This window comes from Sminthopsis crassicaudata, chromosome 4 (genome assembly GCF_048593235.1).
Source record: "Sminthopsis crassicaudata isolate SCR6 chromosome 4, ASM4859323v1, whole genome shotgun sequence".
NCBI classification, from domain to species: Eukaryota; Metazoa; Chordata; class Mammalia; order Dasyuromorphia; family Dasyuridae; genus Sminthopsis; species Sminthopsis crassicaudata.
The window spans coordinates 469,719,745-469,735,125 of record NC_133620.1 but is presented as its reverse complement, the minus strand read 5'-3'; the positions used below and the strand labels follow the sequence as shown (position 1 = coordinate 469,735,125).

The 15,381-nt window shown below is 45.8% G+C and overlaps 1 protein-coding gene across 1 annotated transcript in view; it reads right to left on the bottom strand.

The window, feature by feature from the left end:
* LOC141540351 (EF-hand domain-containing protein D1-like) overlaps nucleotides 1-15,381 on the bottom strand; it is a 40,674-nt gene that overhangs the window by 11,162 nt on the left and 14,131 nt on the right. Inside the window, exon 2 of the mRNA XM_074264270.1 lies at nucleotides 7,908-8,055. Coding sequence (XP_074120371.1) covers nucleotides 7,908-8,055 — 148 coding nt within the window. The remainder of the gene's footprint in view (nucleotides 1-7,907; nucleotides 8,056-15,381) is intronic.

Genomic DNA, 15,381 nt, shown 5'->3' with positions numbered 1-15,381 from the left:
TTAAACAAAGCTATAAAATATTTTTGTGAACTCCTTTAATGGAAAGGCTCCCTGACCCTCCCTCCCAACACCCCCCTTCAGCCCTATGAAGAATAAGACAAAACCATCATTGTATGGGTCTGGCGGGGCACCCACATCCCAGCCCCACCCCCTTGCCATCATCCAGCTTGGGAGGCTAGGAGCCTCTACATCCAGGAAACAGGAGAGAAATAGAAGTGACAAGTGGTCATTTCTTTTCAAATACATTTCGGGTACCAGATACAAAACCACTCAAACTCCTCATCTCATAGAAAGTCTTCAGCGGGATGGAGTCAAGAGGCATCCCGATGACTGGGAGGGAGTGTCCTGGCTCCTCTAGGTGAAAAGGCTCCAGATCCCAAAGCCACCCAGAGGCTTCCCTTCCCCCAGCTGCCTGACAATTACAAAAGAGTAAAATGACAAACGGGGAGGAGCTTGGGGAAAACAGGCCCGTTGATTCAGGCTGATGGAGCTGTGAACTGGTCCAGCTCTTCTCGAAAGCCATTTGGGAGCGTGCCCAGAAAGTCACGTCTCTGACCCAGAGACCCCGATTACAGAAGCGATGCAATGCCAGACCCTCTCCTCCAAAACTAAGGTCACAGGGAAAGGCTCCATAGGGACAAAGATCGATGACAGCTCCTTTTGTAGTGACAAAAGACCAGAAATGAAGGGGAAGCCCAAGGATTGGGGAAAGGCTGAATAATTATGGTCTCTGGTTCTATTGGACATCACTGCACTCCGAGAGATGATGAGATAGAAGCTTTCAGAAGACAACTTCTGTGGCCTGAGGTACAGGGATGGGAGAAGAGCCAGGACCGTTACAGAAACATTGGAAAGCCAAACAACTTCGAGAGACTAGAACCTTAACCCTTAATGTCGTGACAAAAGCTCGATTCCAGAGGCCCCAAGCCCAATGAGACCCACAGCTTTGGATAAGTGGGAACTTGTTTAGCTTGACTCTTCATATTTATTATGAGGGTTTTATTTGTATTATCTAAAAATATATTCAACTGGGGGAGGAAGGGAAGGAAGAGAAAATTAAAAAAAAAAAAAAAAAAAAAAAAAAAAGTCCTGGCCCTGCAATAATTGTATCTGGATTCAAATTCCGTCTTTGATACAAACTACCTGGAAATAGCTTTAAGCAATTCCCAGAGACTCAGTTTCCTCATCTGTCAAATGAGTACCTATACACTAGCTGGATGGCATGCCAGATTTAGATCTCTGACCCAATGAGAATAGTGATGAAAGATGGGCTTCTAGACTCCTTTGTGCCTTTTATCATTGCTGTCCCTCTGCGTTTTTGATGTGTTTAAGATTTTTGGTATTTAAATTTCCCCTATGCTTTTCTAATACCACATATTTTAGCCACTTAAAAATCAATAGCTAGCTTGGTAATGAACTTATTGCCCTTAACTTTTCCTTTATTGATTCATGATACATTTATTGAGGTGTAATAAGCTATCCATAAACTGACAAACTTCAGTTTTCACCAAAAAAGTTGTATTTGTCTTTCAAAAAAAAAAAAAAAAAAAAAAAAAAAAAAGATGCGTTTCTAGAGTCTGGAGATCCTTGTTCTGTGTTCTGAGGAGTTCCCAGATCTGGCATCCCTATTCTATGGTCCCTTGCAGCAAGGATATCTGATGTTCCCTCTCTTCCCCGACATCGGTACTAGACATCGTCCTCTAGCTGGCTCCTCTTTAGCCGAGAGCTCAACTCTTTAAAGAGCAATCCATATTTGTCTCCATTTCTTTTCTAAACCCTCCATACACAAGTCCAAGTCTCTCCATTCTACAAACAAAACCAAAATAACCTGGAACTTGATCAGAGCAGGCCCCAAAGCCCTCTTGGCTAACCTCCCCCAGTCTCTTCCAAACCCTGCCTCTTAGGACCTCATCACTCCAGAGACACTGCTGTCCCTCTCCAAAATTCCCACTGGCCTCTTGGTCTGTCTTCTCACTTCTCATCCTTCCCGCCCTCTCCACAAGCGCCAACATTATTACCCTCATTTTCTCCTGGATCAGCTCTCTTCTCTGAGTTTTTGTTCTCTTCTTGGTTTATTCTTACCTGATCAGATTTTTGTTCATGTCACATCCACTTTTAGATGTTTTCTAAGCATCTGTCCTGGACCAATTTCTTTTCTCCTTCTGGTCTCTTCCTTGGGGACCTAGTCAGCTCCCATGGGTTCAATGGTGATGTCCCTGATCTACAGAGCCACATATATAGAGTCCTAGTCTCTCTTTTGAGCTTTGGTTCTGAATTCCTGCCTGTTGGACAACTCAAACCCAAGGACCTATAGACATCTCAAACTCAGCACATCCAAAGCTAAACTCATTCTCACTCCTCTTTCTGAATGTCCCCAGCACCTTCCTCCTAATCACTCACATTTGCCAAGCCGGTGACAAATTTTATCCTTTACTCCCTATTCCCATGGATCTCACTCCGATCCAGGATCCCATCATTCCTCAGGACATCACAATAGCTTTCTTCTAACTGGCCTCCCAGCCTCAGTCTCTTCCCAATACAGTCCGATCTCAGCTGCTGATGTGACTATGTAGTATTATGGATTATTCCCCGATGAATTCCTGTGGGCTCCCTATTATCTCCAGGATCAAATACCAGGTTCTTTGATGGACATTTAAAGCCTTTCCATACCTGTCCCCATTCTAACTTTCCAAGTCTTCTTAATACTTCTCTCCCTTCCATGAACTCTACAATCCAGCTCTATTGGCTTACAGCAGTCACTGTTCTCTCCCCAACCACTATGTCTGACTGACCCCTAAGTCTGGAATGGCTTTCCCTCCTGTTCTCCTCCCCCCTTCCCACCTCCACTTCCCTGGCTTCCTTTAAGGTTTCTCCAACCCCACTTCTGCCTTACCTTTCCAGAGCACTTTGTCTGCTCTGCACAGATCTTGTATGTGGGGGGCAACTGGGTGGTGCAGTGGATAGAGCACCAGCCCTGAAGTCAGGAGGACCCTAGTTCAAAATCTAGCCTCAGACACTTAACACTTCCTAGCTGTGTGATCCTGGGCAAGTCACTTAACCCCAATCGCAAAAAGATGAGGTTAATCTCGGATCTTGTATGTGTTTACTGTATATGTGATATCTACATGTACCTCCCTGAGCACAGGGACTATTTTCAACTTTCTATCCCTAGGCTACTTGCCAGGTCCCACTGCCAACTGCTTAGTAAGTGTTCATTGACTGAATGGCTGGCTGTAGGATTCCTAAGTTCTGACGAAGGTCCCTTCAAGCTCTGACACTGGAACATCCAATGGGTTCAATTACACAATGAATCCAATTCTAGTTTCAAAACAATTCTCAAATCAATCAGGCCACAGCCTCTAGGCTACCGGTAGGCTGGAGAGGAGAACAAGTTCTCTGTAAGAAGTCCAGGAAAACAAACAAAAACAACAACCACCACAAAACAAACAAAAAAAGAAGTCCAGGAAAAGCTCATCTCAGAAGAGGTGGAGAATCGAACCCAACAACTGCTGCTCATTTTGGTTGGCACCGGATGCCAACTGGGCACTCAGTTGCTCCTCTCTGTGGCCATGCTCACCAGAAGGCAACTGCTCTCACTTCAGCAGCTGTTGCCTGTGGGTTTGGGGCTCACATTTCTCAGTGATCATCTCCTAAGTGACAAGTCTCTCTCCTGTATGGAGGCAGCCAAGGTTCATGAGACACCAGACCAGATCAGGTGCCAAAATCCAAGAATGCTAAGTGAAAGATGGCAAGGCACAGCTGGGGATGTGCCCACTGACCACTGAATGGGAAAGCATTTACACGACTCATCAGCCTAGTGCCTGGTACTTTTTCTGTGCCACGAATTTTGATAGGGCTACTAAAAGAGAAGAGAAATAACCACTGGCCTCCAGAGGCTTACAGCTTATGGATCTAATCAATAAGGATATATTTACTGCTGAATATGTGGCAAGTACACTGAATTTATTTTTAAAAAACAGATTGGGGGAAGGGGTTGTTTTCTGGAACAGGTTGTCTTTGCCCTAGCCATATCGCTCCCCTCCCCGCCCCCTCTCTCCTTGTGCCTTCTCTCCTGAACTCTGGGATTCTGCAGACTGCTCTGACCCTTACTATCTGATGTCTTCTCTGCCTAGAAACTTCTAGCTCCCTAGTTATTAATGGCATTATCCTGCCTGTGTAGGATAAAATAGACCCAATGAAGGGCAAGAGAAATGCTTGCAGTTCATTTAATTCTTTTGCAAAATCCATTTAAGTATCAGACACAGACACAGAAATAATCCAGCACTTAGCTAATCATGATGAATACTGGATTTGTACTATAAGAATTTATATTTGACTCTCTCTATGTGACCAGATTCTTCCTCCTCCTTGGTCTTCACTTTCCTTTTCTGTACAGTGACTAGAAGTTGGGGAAGGGATACTTCTAAGATTCCTTCATTAGTGAAGTTTCTATTATATATATATATATATTTTTTTTTTTTTTCTATTATATCTAGGTTACTTTGTAAATTTTTTTGCACGTTGCCTCTACCCCCTTCCTCATTTTTGGTATCTCAGTGCTTAGTACAGTGTTTAATACATAGTAGGTATTTAAAAATAAGTTAACTTTAAAAAGTTAAAATAAATACTGTCTGTCAATGCTGATAGACAATGGTTTGTTCTCAAATTGTAATCGTAGAGAATTGCCTGGGAAGCCTTCAAGGTTCATAGGTCTCTTGCTAGAAGGTACTTTAGAGGCCATCTTATCCAACTGCTTCATTTTTCACTTGAGGAAACTGAGACTCGGGGGAGGTCAAGTGACTAGCCTAAGGTCAGGGAGACTGTATGTGTTGAAAGTAGGAACTTGAATTTTGGGGCCTTCCTCACACTGAGGCTAGCCCTCCATCCTCATGGCCAAGTTATTCCTCTCCTCCACACATCAATATTTTTTCAATATATTTACAAATTCACAAATTTAATTCCAAGAAAGAAACAATAAGTAGGCATAGAAATATAGTAGTGAGAAGATATAGATAGCCTCATAATAATGCCTTTCATTTTCCAGATGAGGAAACTGAGACCAAAGTGACCTACTCAGAATCTCATATGTGGTAGGGAGCTGGGAATGACAAGCCTGGGATGCAGGGATTCAGAACCTGGAATGATCATCTTTTTTGAGAAACAGATTTAAAATAAAGCTTAATTTAAAAGGCCAATAAGTTTAAAAAAAACAAAAACAAAAAACAAATCCTAGGAGCATTTCAGCATTAGGTACTAGGCTAAAAATTGGGGACAAATGCAAAGTAGGTAGAAGATAACCTCAGGGTATAAGTGAGGAGAAGGTATTTTCCAAAATCTGTTCATTTCACCTTGGCTAATGTCTCTGGTCGATTTCCCCCCTGCCAATGTCTCTGGTCGATTTCCCCCCTGCCAATGTCTCTGGTCGATTTCCCCCCTGCCAATGTCTCTGGTCGATTTCCCCCCTGCCAATGTCTCTGGTCGATTTCCCCCCTGCCAATATCTGTCAAATATAGCCTCCTCTTCTCTGACATTGGGAGCCTCTAGAGCAAGTTTCTCCTCTCCTCCCATCTGGACTCTTGCTATCGCCCCAAGTCTCTCTCACTCCATCCTGCTGTTGTGGGCCTAAGTGACTGGCCTGGTAGTGCCCTAGACAGTAACCAGACAATGGGTGTTGGGCTTGGCTTAGGTAGGAGTAGGAAGAGGGTAACAAGGTCAGCTTTGCACCTCTGCGCCTGAGAATTCCAAGGAGCATCCAGCTGGAGAAGCCAAAGGGCAGATGGTAACTTGGTGCTATAGCCTGGTACCACAAGATAATTAGAACTTATTTAGGAACCAACTGCATATAGATGGGATAACCAAACTCATGGAAGCTCATAAGGTCATAAGGTCTCCATGCTTCTCTAGGATTGTCAGGGGAGGGGGATACTCTGAGAGTCAATTCTCATTAGCATCTTAGATGGCTTAATAAAAGGTTTCTGGATGATGAATGATGGGGTCACAATTAAACCCTGCTCTTCATCCTCATTGTGATTTCCAGTCCCAGGCCATCACCTGCCCTAGCTGTATTCTCCTCCTTCCCAGCCTTGACTCCTTATTTCTACTTTTAGCTCCATCACACCCAGAAACTGTGGGTATCCCCCAGGACTCTGTCCTCAGCCTCTCTTCTTTTCTGTTGTCTATGAGAAGCATGGAGTGTAATGAGCTGAGCACTAGCTACACATCTGGAAGATCCAAGTTCAAATCCCACCTGGCTACTTACTAGTGTGATTCCAGGCAAGTCACCCAAGCTCTTCCAATTCCTGAAAAGATTGGGCTGGGAGGCCTCTAAGGTCCCTTTCAATTCTAAATCCTATGTCTCTGAGCAAGTCACCTTCCCTCTTGGAACCTCAGTTTCCTAAGGAGATAATGCTTACTCTACAACTGACCTCACTGAGTTCTCATGACAAAGGTGTTTGGTGATGTTTAAATGTTTACCTTCCAGCATTTTTCTTACTTTTTCCTTCCTCTGCCTCCCACCCCAAGATGTACTTCTCTGATGTTTACAGAAAATATGCTAAACTGGACATTAATCACCAACAGACTGTGGATTCAGGAAGGAGATAAGTTGTTCCCCCTCCCACCCTGGGTGCCTGAATATAGCAAGTGAGCAAGTCGGAGGGAATTCTGGGCAGGTGGTAGGGGAATGCTAGACTGGGGGGGACTGGCTTCCGCTGGGCAGAGGCCAGCTTGCTCACACCACACCCTCTCTATTTCTGCTCCCTGAAGTCACAGCTCCACCTTCTCCATCCCCACAAAGGCTCCTTTGACAACTCTCCCCTCATTTTGATCAGATTTATAGGGTCAAAAACTTGGGGCTACGAGGGACCTCAGAAGCCCTAAAAAACTTGGGTGACTTATTCAAGGTCACACAGGGACTGTGTCACAGGTAAGATTTGACCCTTGCATCCTAGATTTAGATTAATCCAACTCCTTTATATTATAGGGGAAGAAACCCAGGGTTCTTCATCTAGAATATATTCCTCCCTCAAGAGGTTATCCATCATATGGATAGTAAGTAGTAGAGCCAATATTTGAACCCATGTTCTATGACTTGGAAAGATCCCAAGATCACAGGGTCACAGATCTAGAGACTGCCATGGACATCTAGTTCAACCCATTTGTTTTTACAAAGGAGGAACCTCTCTCAGGGAGGCGACGTGCCCAAGAACACACGGGAAGTTCCAACATTCGTAGTTCTATAACCCAGGGATGTCACCGAGGCACCACAGCTGCCTGTGCCAAGAGCTGACTATGAGGAGGAACCTTGGGAGAGAAGGAAGGACGCAGGCCCTTCAAGTTCTGAGAGGGAGAGTTTAGGATCTTTGAGCAAGCAAAGCTGAGTGGGAAGGGGAGCGCCTGGCAGGATCTGGGAGCTGGAAGTCAAGGAAACAATGAGGCGGGGGCCAGTGCAAGAGCAGCATTTTCAAGGGAAAAGAAACGCCGCTGGAGACCTGCAGCTATCTCAGGGGAGATCACCTATTAACACAAGAAAGCACAAAGCCTACCAGCCTCTCAAACATAGGAAGGATCTCATAGTCCAGAATGGCTGCTAATAGGGACAGGCTTCCGGCTCCCTTCCCGGACCAACCCCTCCCTTTCAGGCTTCCCGGCTCCGGCCAGCCCGGCTCGCCAGCTTTCGGCGGGAACAAGGGACACCTTATCCTACAGAGATCGCGCTCCGTGTGGGACGTGCACTCAGACCTCCACCTTTCAGAACTTCCCAGCTCAGCTCAGGGCCCACCTCCTCCGGTCGGCCTCAGCTGAAGCCTTTCCCTCTCCTCCTACATTCTGCCACTTGGTACCCATGGGCTGATCAACTGCTTAGTGTGGCCTTTACCCAGGGAGGCTGGGCCAGGGAGAAACAATACCTCTCGGAAGCTCAGCTTGCTGTCTAGGTCCTCATCCACCTCCTTGATCATGTTCTTAAGATCCAGGTGCGTCTGGGGGGCTCCCAGCTTCTCCATCATCAGCTTCAGCTCCATCAGGTCTATGTAGCCGTCTTTGCCAGAATCATATCTGCAGGGTTCAAAGGAAGGGCCGGGGTTAGCAGGAGGGGAGAGGCAGGTCCCCTCCCCCAACACTGGCATGGGGCGGTCGTTCCAGAGCAAGGATGGCCCCGAGCAGCAGGACCATGGGCACTGATGGCCCTCGCTGACTAGCTCCCTTCTGCCCCAGAGGCCAATCAGGTGGCCACTATGAGGGGGGTGGGAGTGGGAAGGTCTGTATGTCACGGAGTGTAGCTCAGCCACATACAGGCAGCAATGTGGGGAGAATTCAGGGACCAATTCCTGCTTCTGATGAGAATTGCCTGGGTGATTCTGTGCCTCAGTTTTCCCATCTGTAAAATGGAGATGACTTCAGAGATACCTCTATATATGATACTATGATCTCTACTTTAAGGTTTGGAAGGGGGGATAGTCTGGGAAGGAGGGGAAAGGAAAGGGAAGAACTTGTGCTTTCTCCAGATTTCACTGTGTCTCAGTAAAAAAGGCGCCCTGGCTTTGGAGTCAGAGGACTTGAATTCGAATTCTACCTCAGACCCCTGTTACTTGGCTAAGATGAGTATTTCCTCAACTGTAATGTGAGAAGACTGCCTGAAGGAACCAGCCCCTGGACTGAGGCTTTGATCTGACCCTATGTCGAGGGCCACTCTCATTGTTCTGCCATGGGAGCTAATCCCAGGCTCAGATAAATCCCAGAGCTGGCCCTTATTCCACAGATTGTCAGCCTCCTGAGGATAGGGACTCCCTTTTTGGACCTCTTTATTGTCTCAAAAGAAAGAACCTTTAGGCTTTGGGACAGTTTTACTTTCGAGTTTCCCCCAAAGGCTTTAAATGCTTGTCACCGTGTCCCAGTGGCTGGAAGGGGGCCGGGCTCCCTCGGGCAGATCAGGGTAAGGGTCCATAAGCCTGTAAGGGACTGTGAGCTGGGCTTGGATCCCCTCTCTGACACTGTGTCACCTTGGGCAGGTAGCACAACCCCTCTGGGCCTAACCTGCCTTACACGAGCCCGGGATTTCCTTGGTGCAGGGCACCTCGACACTCTCTTGGGGCCAGAACCGATTAAAAGGTATTGAGGAGAATGTTTAACAAAATAAAATGCACCAGAACAGAGAAAACATTAACAGGGAGTCTCATAAGGAAGCTGGGACTGGGCCGGCCGCCTCCAAGGGCGCATCCAGTTCTAGGTCTCGGATTCCAGACCGTGCGCCCTGCTTTTTGATTAGCTGGGGGGAGGTTTCTGTTTGAGCGGTACCCTGTGCATCAGGAACCACAGGGAGGGAACTGCTCCGTGTGGCCGAGAGCCATCAGTGGTTATGTGACTTGGCCACGGCCACACAGACCACAGGATGCCGTGGGATAAACAGATAAATCCATCCAGGGGTGGCTTCAGCCAAGAAAATCGACACCACTTTCTTTCTGCCAGCCACCCCCGGCCTCTCGGTGCCAGATGCCGCCCCGGTGTGCCCACAGCCCATCCAGCCTCAAAGGTCAAAGACTTGCCACCTTAGGCTCCGCACGCCTCCATCACCGAGGAATCATTCTTAGATCCCAAAACACTTTGGTTTCATGCCCAAATTAACAAATTTAGAAACCCGACAGTCTCTGCCCTCAAGAAGCTTCCCCTTCACCTCCAGTTCTCCAAGAAGTTGGAAGTGGAATGGAAATAAAAATGAAATTTGACGCCTGGGGGAATGGAGAGGGAAAAACTGAGGGAAGAAAGTAAGCTAGCATGAATGGAGGGAAACTCAAACTAAAAAGAAATGATATTAGAGGCTGGGAGCACTCAAGCTTATTCAACTTAGGGGTGGAACAAATGGCTCCAGTTCTAAATCTGGGGTTCCTTAGAAGGAAAAGGGATAGGGATTTATGTTTTTAGTGGATTTTGGCTTTTTTTCCCCAGTCATGTCCTACTCTTCATGACCCCATTTGGGGTTTTCTTGGCAAAGATATCCAAGTGGTTTGCCACTTTCTTCTCCAGCTCATTTTACAGCGGAGGAAACTGAGGCAGAGTGAATTGACTTGAACAGGGTCACACAGCTAAGACTTGTCCAAGGCTGATTTTGGACTGGGGTCTTCCTCACTCCTGGCGACTGCAACTACATATAAATTTATGCATAGTATTCACCCAATATTCAGCTGGTAAGCAATCTTATTTTTGTCTCTTTGACCAGCTCAGGGCCTTCCAATGATGGGATTTCTTCTGTTGAGTTAAATTATTGTTCTCAGGAATTGGTCATGAGGATCAAAAGAGACAATATCTGTGAAGAGTTTAACATAGTATCTGGCACATAGTAGGCATTATATTAAGGCTAGCCATAATAACACTTTATAAGCACCTACTGTGTTTAAGGCATTGTGCTCTGGGGATATCAGGAAAAAATTGTAAACCTGCCTCTGCTTGTGAGCTTACATTCTGTCAAGTGTCTTAGAAACTTGTAATTGTTGTTTTACAAGAAAATATTCTAGACTCCTGTGTATATCCTAGACTTTAGTCTCGCCCCATCATTTTTGCAGATAAAGGTAAGGCGGAGAGCTTGGAGATCTGCCTGCCTGGAGTGCAGCGAGATTACAGCCGAGCTCCTCCAACTTCCAAAGTCAGGGCTACTCTCCCATACCACACAACTCCACAAGCTTTCCCAGATTTCTTGGCCTTCTTTGTATTCTTATCTCCCTCGGCACAATAACATGCCATTATGTTCATAGGAAATATGGGCTGTCTCTAAATTTTTAAGCTCCAACAGATAAACCAGCTATGAATAGATTCAGAGATTTTGTAGCAGTATCCCAGGGTCAAAGGGTACAAGCGGCCTGATAAGCCACTGTGTTAGTGCATATTCCTTTCTTTGGAAGACTGTACTAATTCACAAGAGCCAGTGGATGGCTGGTGAGCCTTCTGCTCACAGCCCCATCACCAGGGAACTTCATCGGATCATTCTGATGGCCATACCTCGGAACAGTTTTAAGTCACAGTTTTCTGATAATTAGAGCGTAGGAATAATATTTTAGTGACAATGTATTTCTCCCGGTGCCTGTTAAATCCTCTGACCACTTTGCCTCTGGGGAGACTTTCAGTTTATCCATTCCTTACTAAACTGGGGAAGGATTTATCTCATGCACATTTACTGTCCCTAATCTCTGTAGATCTATTATAAAGAAGATGTTGGGCCTTGGAGTTGGGAAGACTTTGATTTGAATCCCTATCTAGCCCCCACCCCCAATTCTACTTACTAGTTGTACTATCCTAAAACATATCACTCCATCTCCCTTGAAAATGTCCATACTTATCTACTAGATTATAAATTTATTCAAAGATTTCCCCTCCAATCTGATTCTTGTGCTGTAATTTTGGATGAGGAACAGCATGGTCTCATAAACGAAGAATGTAGACCATCCTGTAAGCTCCCTGGACAACTTGCCACAATTGTTAAGTTGCAGAAAAGATGTTGCACTGGTGGAGGAAATTCTCTCACCTGGGAGCTCCCTACACCAATGAGCCAGAGGAACAATGTGATTTCTCCATCCCTAATTTTGGTTCTATATTTTTAAAATGTAAAACATTACTATATATGGATATATTATAGCAAACAAATCCCTCTTGTTTCCTGTTATTTTTCCCATGTTGAACAGATGAGTATTTTCCATAATTAGGATAAACATTTTGTTCTCTTTTCTTCTAATTTTAGTGTTTTATGATCCATTTGGACATACCAGAGTGTTTGGTTTCCAGTCATAAGATTACTGGTTTGAGCTAGAAAGGGTCCAACACCCTTATATTACATATCAGGAAACAGAGGACTAGAGTGATTTGCTTAGATCACAGGGGGCTAAGTAGTAGAACAAACTTTCAAACTCGTTTCACCATAATGTTGTGCAATTTTCCCAAACTTTTTATTTTTATTTTTTTATTTTATATATATATATATATATATATATATATATATATATATAAAATGGAATCATTATGTAATATATTAGTATAATTATATAATTAATTATTGTATAACATTAATTATATTATATAATATATTATACATGATGGAATCATATATATATATATATATATATATATATACACATACACACACACATATATACACATACACACACACATATATATACATACACACACACATATATATAACATATTACCCATGTACATTCGAAATAAAAAACAATTGAGCCAAGTCTAACTTGATTTAGTTGTTGATGTCAAAAAAAGAAAAACAGATAAAAGAACAGATATAGATATGGACTAATACCATTTCCAAAGAAAGTCTCACAAGTGCAAATACATTGGCAAAATAGGAAAGCTAAAAGACTCTGGAAACCACCTTGTGAGCAATTACTTGATTATCTTACCAAGTGGGGTGATACAGAATTTCAGAGCCATGCTAATTTAGGACAGAAACTTGTTTGCACAACTTATAAAGGATGGGAGATCATCTATGAATAGTAACAAATATTAGCTCATTTGATCTTCACGGCCCCAAGAACAGATAGGTGCTATTATCATTTCATTTTACCAAGGAGGAAGCTAAAGTCTTGAGTGCAAATGACTCACTCGTGATTCTATAGACCCCAGCTTTTTAACCTGTGATTTACAAGCCCATGTGGAGTCTCATAAGTGAAACTGGGGGTCACAAAATGAAGATTTCTTATCAGCAGATATTTGATTTGCATATCTGTGTGTATACCGTATATGCCAGGTCATGTAACAATTTCTCAGGCAGAAAGAGATCAAGAGTGGAAAAAGTTTAAGAAACCTTTCTCTAGTTGATAAATAGCCAGGATGAGATTTTTTTTAAACTAAGGAGCTAAGCACAAGAAAGCAAAAATAACAAGTAAGAATAGATCAAACTAGAATCCAATTTCAGTGGATCAGTTGGGCTGTTTTTAAGACAAGACAGGATGATGCAGTGGGGAAGCCAGCTGGTGGACATGGGGAAGGGCCAGTCCCCTGGGGAACCTTCTGGAGCTAACCCATTCCAGCAAGCTCCCCCTGCCCCACTCCCCAACCCCCGCCCCATGCAAGGAAGCACTGGGCTGGCCTGACAGCAATGAGGAGGGAGTGACACAGGTCCAGGGAGGAGAGGTTCCAGCCTGGAAGTCTCTGTCCACTGCACAAACACAAACACAGGGACCCTGGCAGTAGCTCCCAGGAATGTTTGGCATCTGGTCCCTACCAGGTTTTCCACATCCTGGTTTCTGTCCTTGCCCTGTCATCTGGGGCCCTGTAGGTTCTCAAAACAAGAGACCCATGGTCAGTGTTGCCTTTGAGGAGGAAGGGCAGACTGCAGCCGGGAGGAGATGGGCTCTCCTGCACTTCTCAGGGGAAAGGTCAGAGAGAAGAGGCAGGAGGCCCTAGCAGCTCGCTGGATACAGGGAAGGGTGGAAGCAAACCCCCCCCCCCAAAAAAAGCAAAAAAAGAAAACCAATTCTCCCCTCCCCCCCAACAAGGAGAAGAACAAGGACAATTTAAAGGAATGGACTCGGCTGAGAGGGAGGCTGGACACAAGCACCAGTTTCCAGGTGGGCTAATTGGGAAGACGCTCCCCAGTGCGGCGGCTATTCCTGGCCACTGAAGGAAGAATCTGGAACCTTTGAGAACACAGCTGCAGGGACCACACATACAGAAGACAAGCCTGATATTATTATCATCAGTGTTATTATAACAAAATCTCGTATTTACAGTGTTTTAACGTTTATAAAATACTTTGCAGCTGTTATTTGATCCTCAACAAACCTGAAAGCTAAAGTATAACTATTATCCCCCTTATATAGAGCTGGAAAACAGACTATTTATTAAAATGGCTAGCTGTTAGCATGGTTCTAGAGTAGGGAAGGAAATCAGAAGCCAGCGAGTCCAACTCTCTCATTCATAGAAGGAGAGATGGAGCCCCAGAGAGAGGAAACATCTTGGTCCAAGTCAGTGTGCTGGATGTGGAGGGAGAGAACCGAGTTCAAAACTTGCTTTTATCACTTAATTCTGTATGATTGTGGGCAAGTCCCTATAATTAGATGGGTCAGTCTTCTCATCCATAAAATCAGGGGGTTGAACTTGGACCTCTAAGGCCATTTCTAGCACCAAACCTGGTGCAAAGGACAATACAGGCGTTGGTGTCCAGGGGTGAGATTTGATCCCAGGTCCCAGGGCTCTTTCCACTGGGCCACACTTTTCCTGACTGGGAAGACCTAAGCAGGCCCGGGACTCCCAGGCCAGCCTGAAGGAGAAGGGCCTTGGCACCCATCTCCCCCAGCCTCAGCCTTTCCTTAGAAGACTACAGGCAGGGCAGGGCTCGGGTAATACTCCCCCAGTTCCAAGACTGACAAACTTGGGACCACCAGGGGAAGGAAATGGGAAATGGAGGAAAGGAACGGGACAAGATCGCTGAGGTGAAGATAAAGGACCAGCGGGGGCAGAGAAAGAATGAAAATCAGGGCCTCCTGCAGGCCAGGTCATGACCCCGGCCATCATCCGTCCCTGGAAGCATCCCCAGAGTCCTGGCGGCCCACCGCTCACCCGCAGCTCCAGGCCATCCAAAAGTTCCCGGCCTGTTTACATCTCCCAAATATTTGTAGGGTTATGATGGCCCCCCGCCCTCCCACTCCAAATACTCCTAGCCAAGGTGGCTTTCATCTTTGGAGTCATTATTTAGGTTCCTTTGCTTTCTTATCTCCCTCCTGGATCCCTTCATCTCTCCTCTCTCCAGAAAGGTGTCCTGGTTCTGGAAGGTGGAGAAAGACCCCACCCTGGGGCCCAGTCCCAAAGAGCCGGTTAAGTTTACCAGCTTTTGGCAAGCAGAGAGCCTGATCTAAACGGCCTGTCCCAGTTCTCGGGGCCTCAGTGAATAATTAACAGCACTGACTGAGTGGCTCTGATGACCGCCACAGAGGGCCAGCCAAGCAGGAATTAACTTCTCCAGGCTGTAGATTCGGCGCTGGGACAGACCCCGGGAACCATCTCGCTCGTGCCCCCTCCTTTCCAATGAGGAAATGGGGCCAGAAAAGGAGTTGGTCCAAAGTCACAGAAGTGGGATTGGAACCCCTCACCTCCTCCGATACCTCTGGGTCAGCATTGTGCCTGTCCCTCACCAAGACCCCCAGGACACAGGAGAGGAAGGGGCCAGAGGCCAGAAAGGAACTAGGGCCCGGGGATTATGGGTAGTAGTCCCAGGGGCTGTGTGGGACCACACCTTCTCACTGCCCTCCAGACAACATCCCTTCATGGGAGCTCATTCCTCAGCTTGGTGCTGCTCAGCCCCACTGGGGCACCAGGCCCTGAGCTGGGAGCCACCTCCACCCTTCCTTTTAGGGGAAGAGTTCCCTCACCGGATTGCAA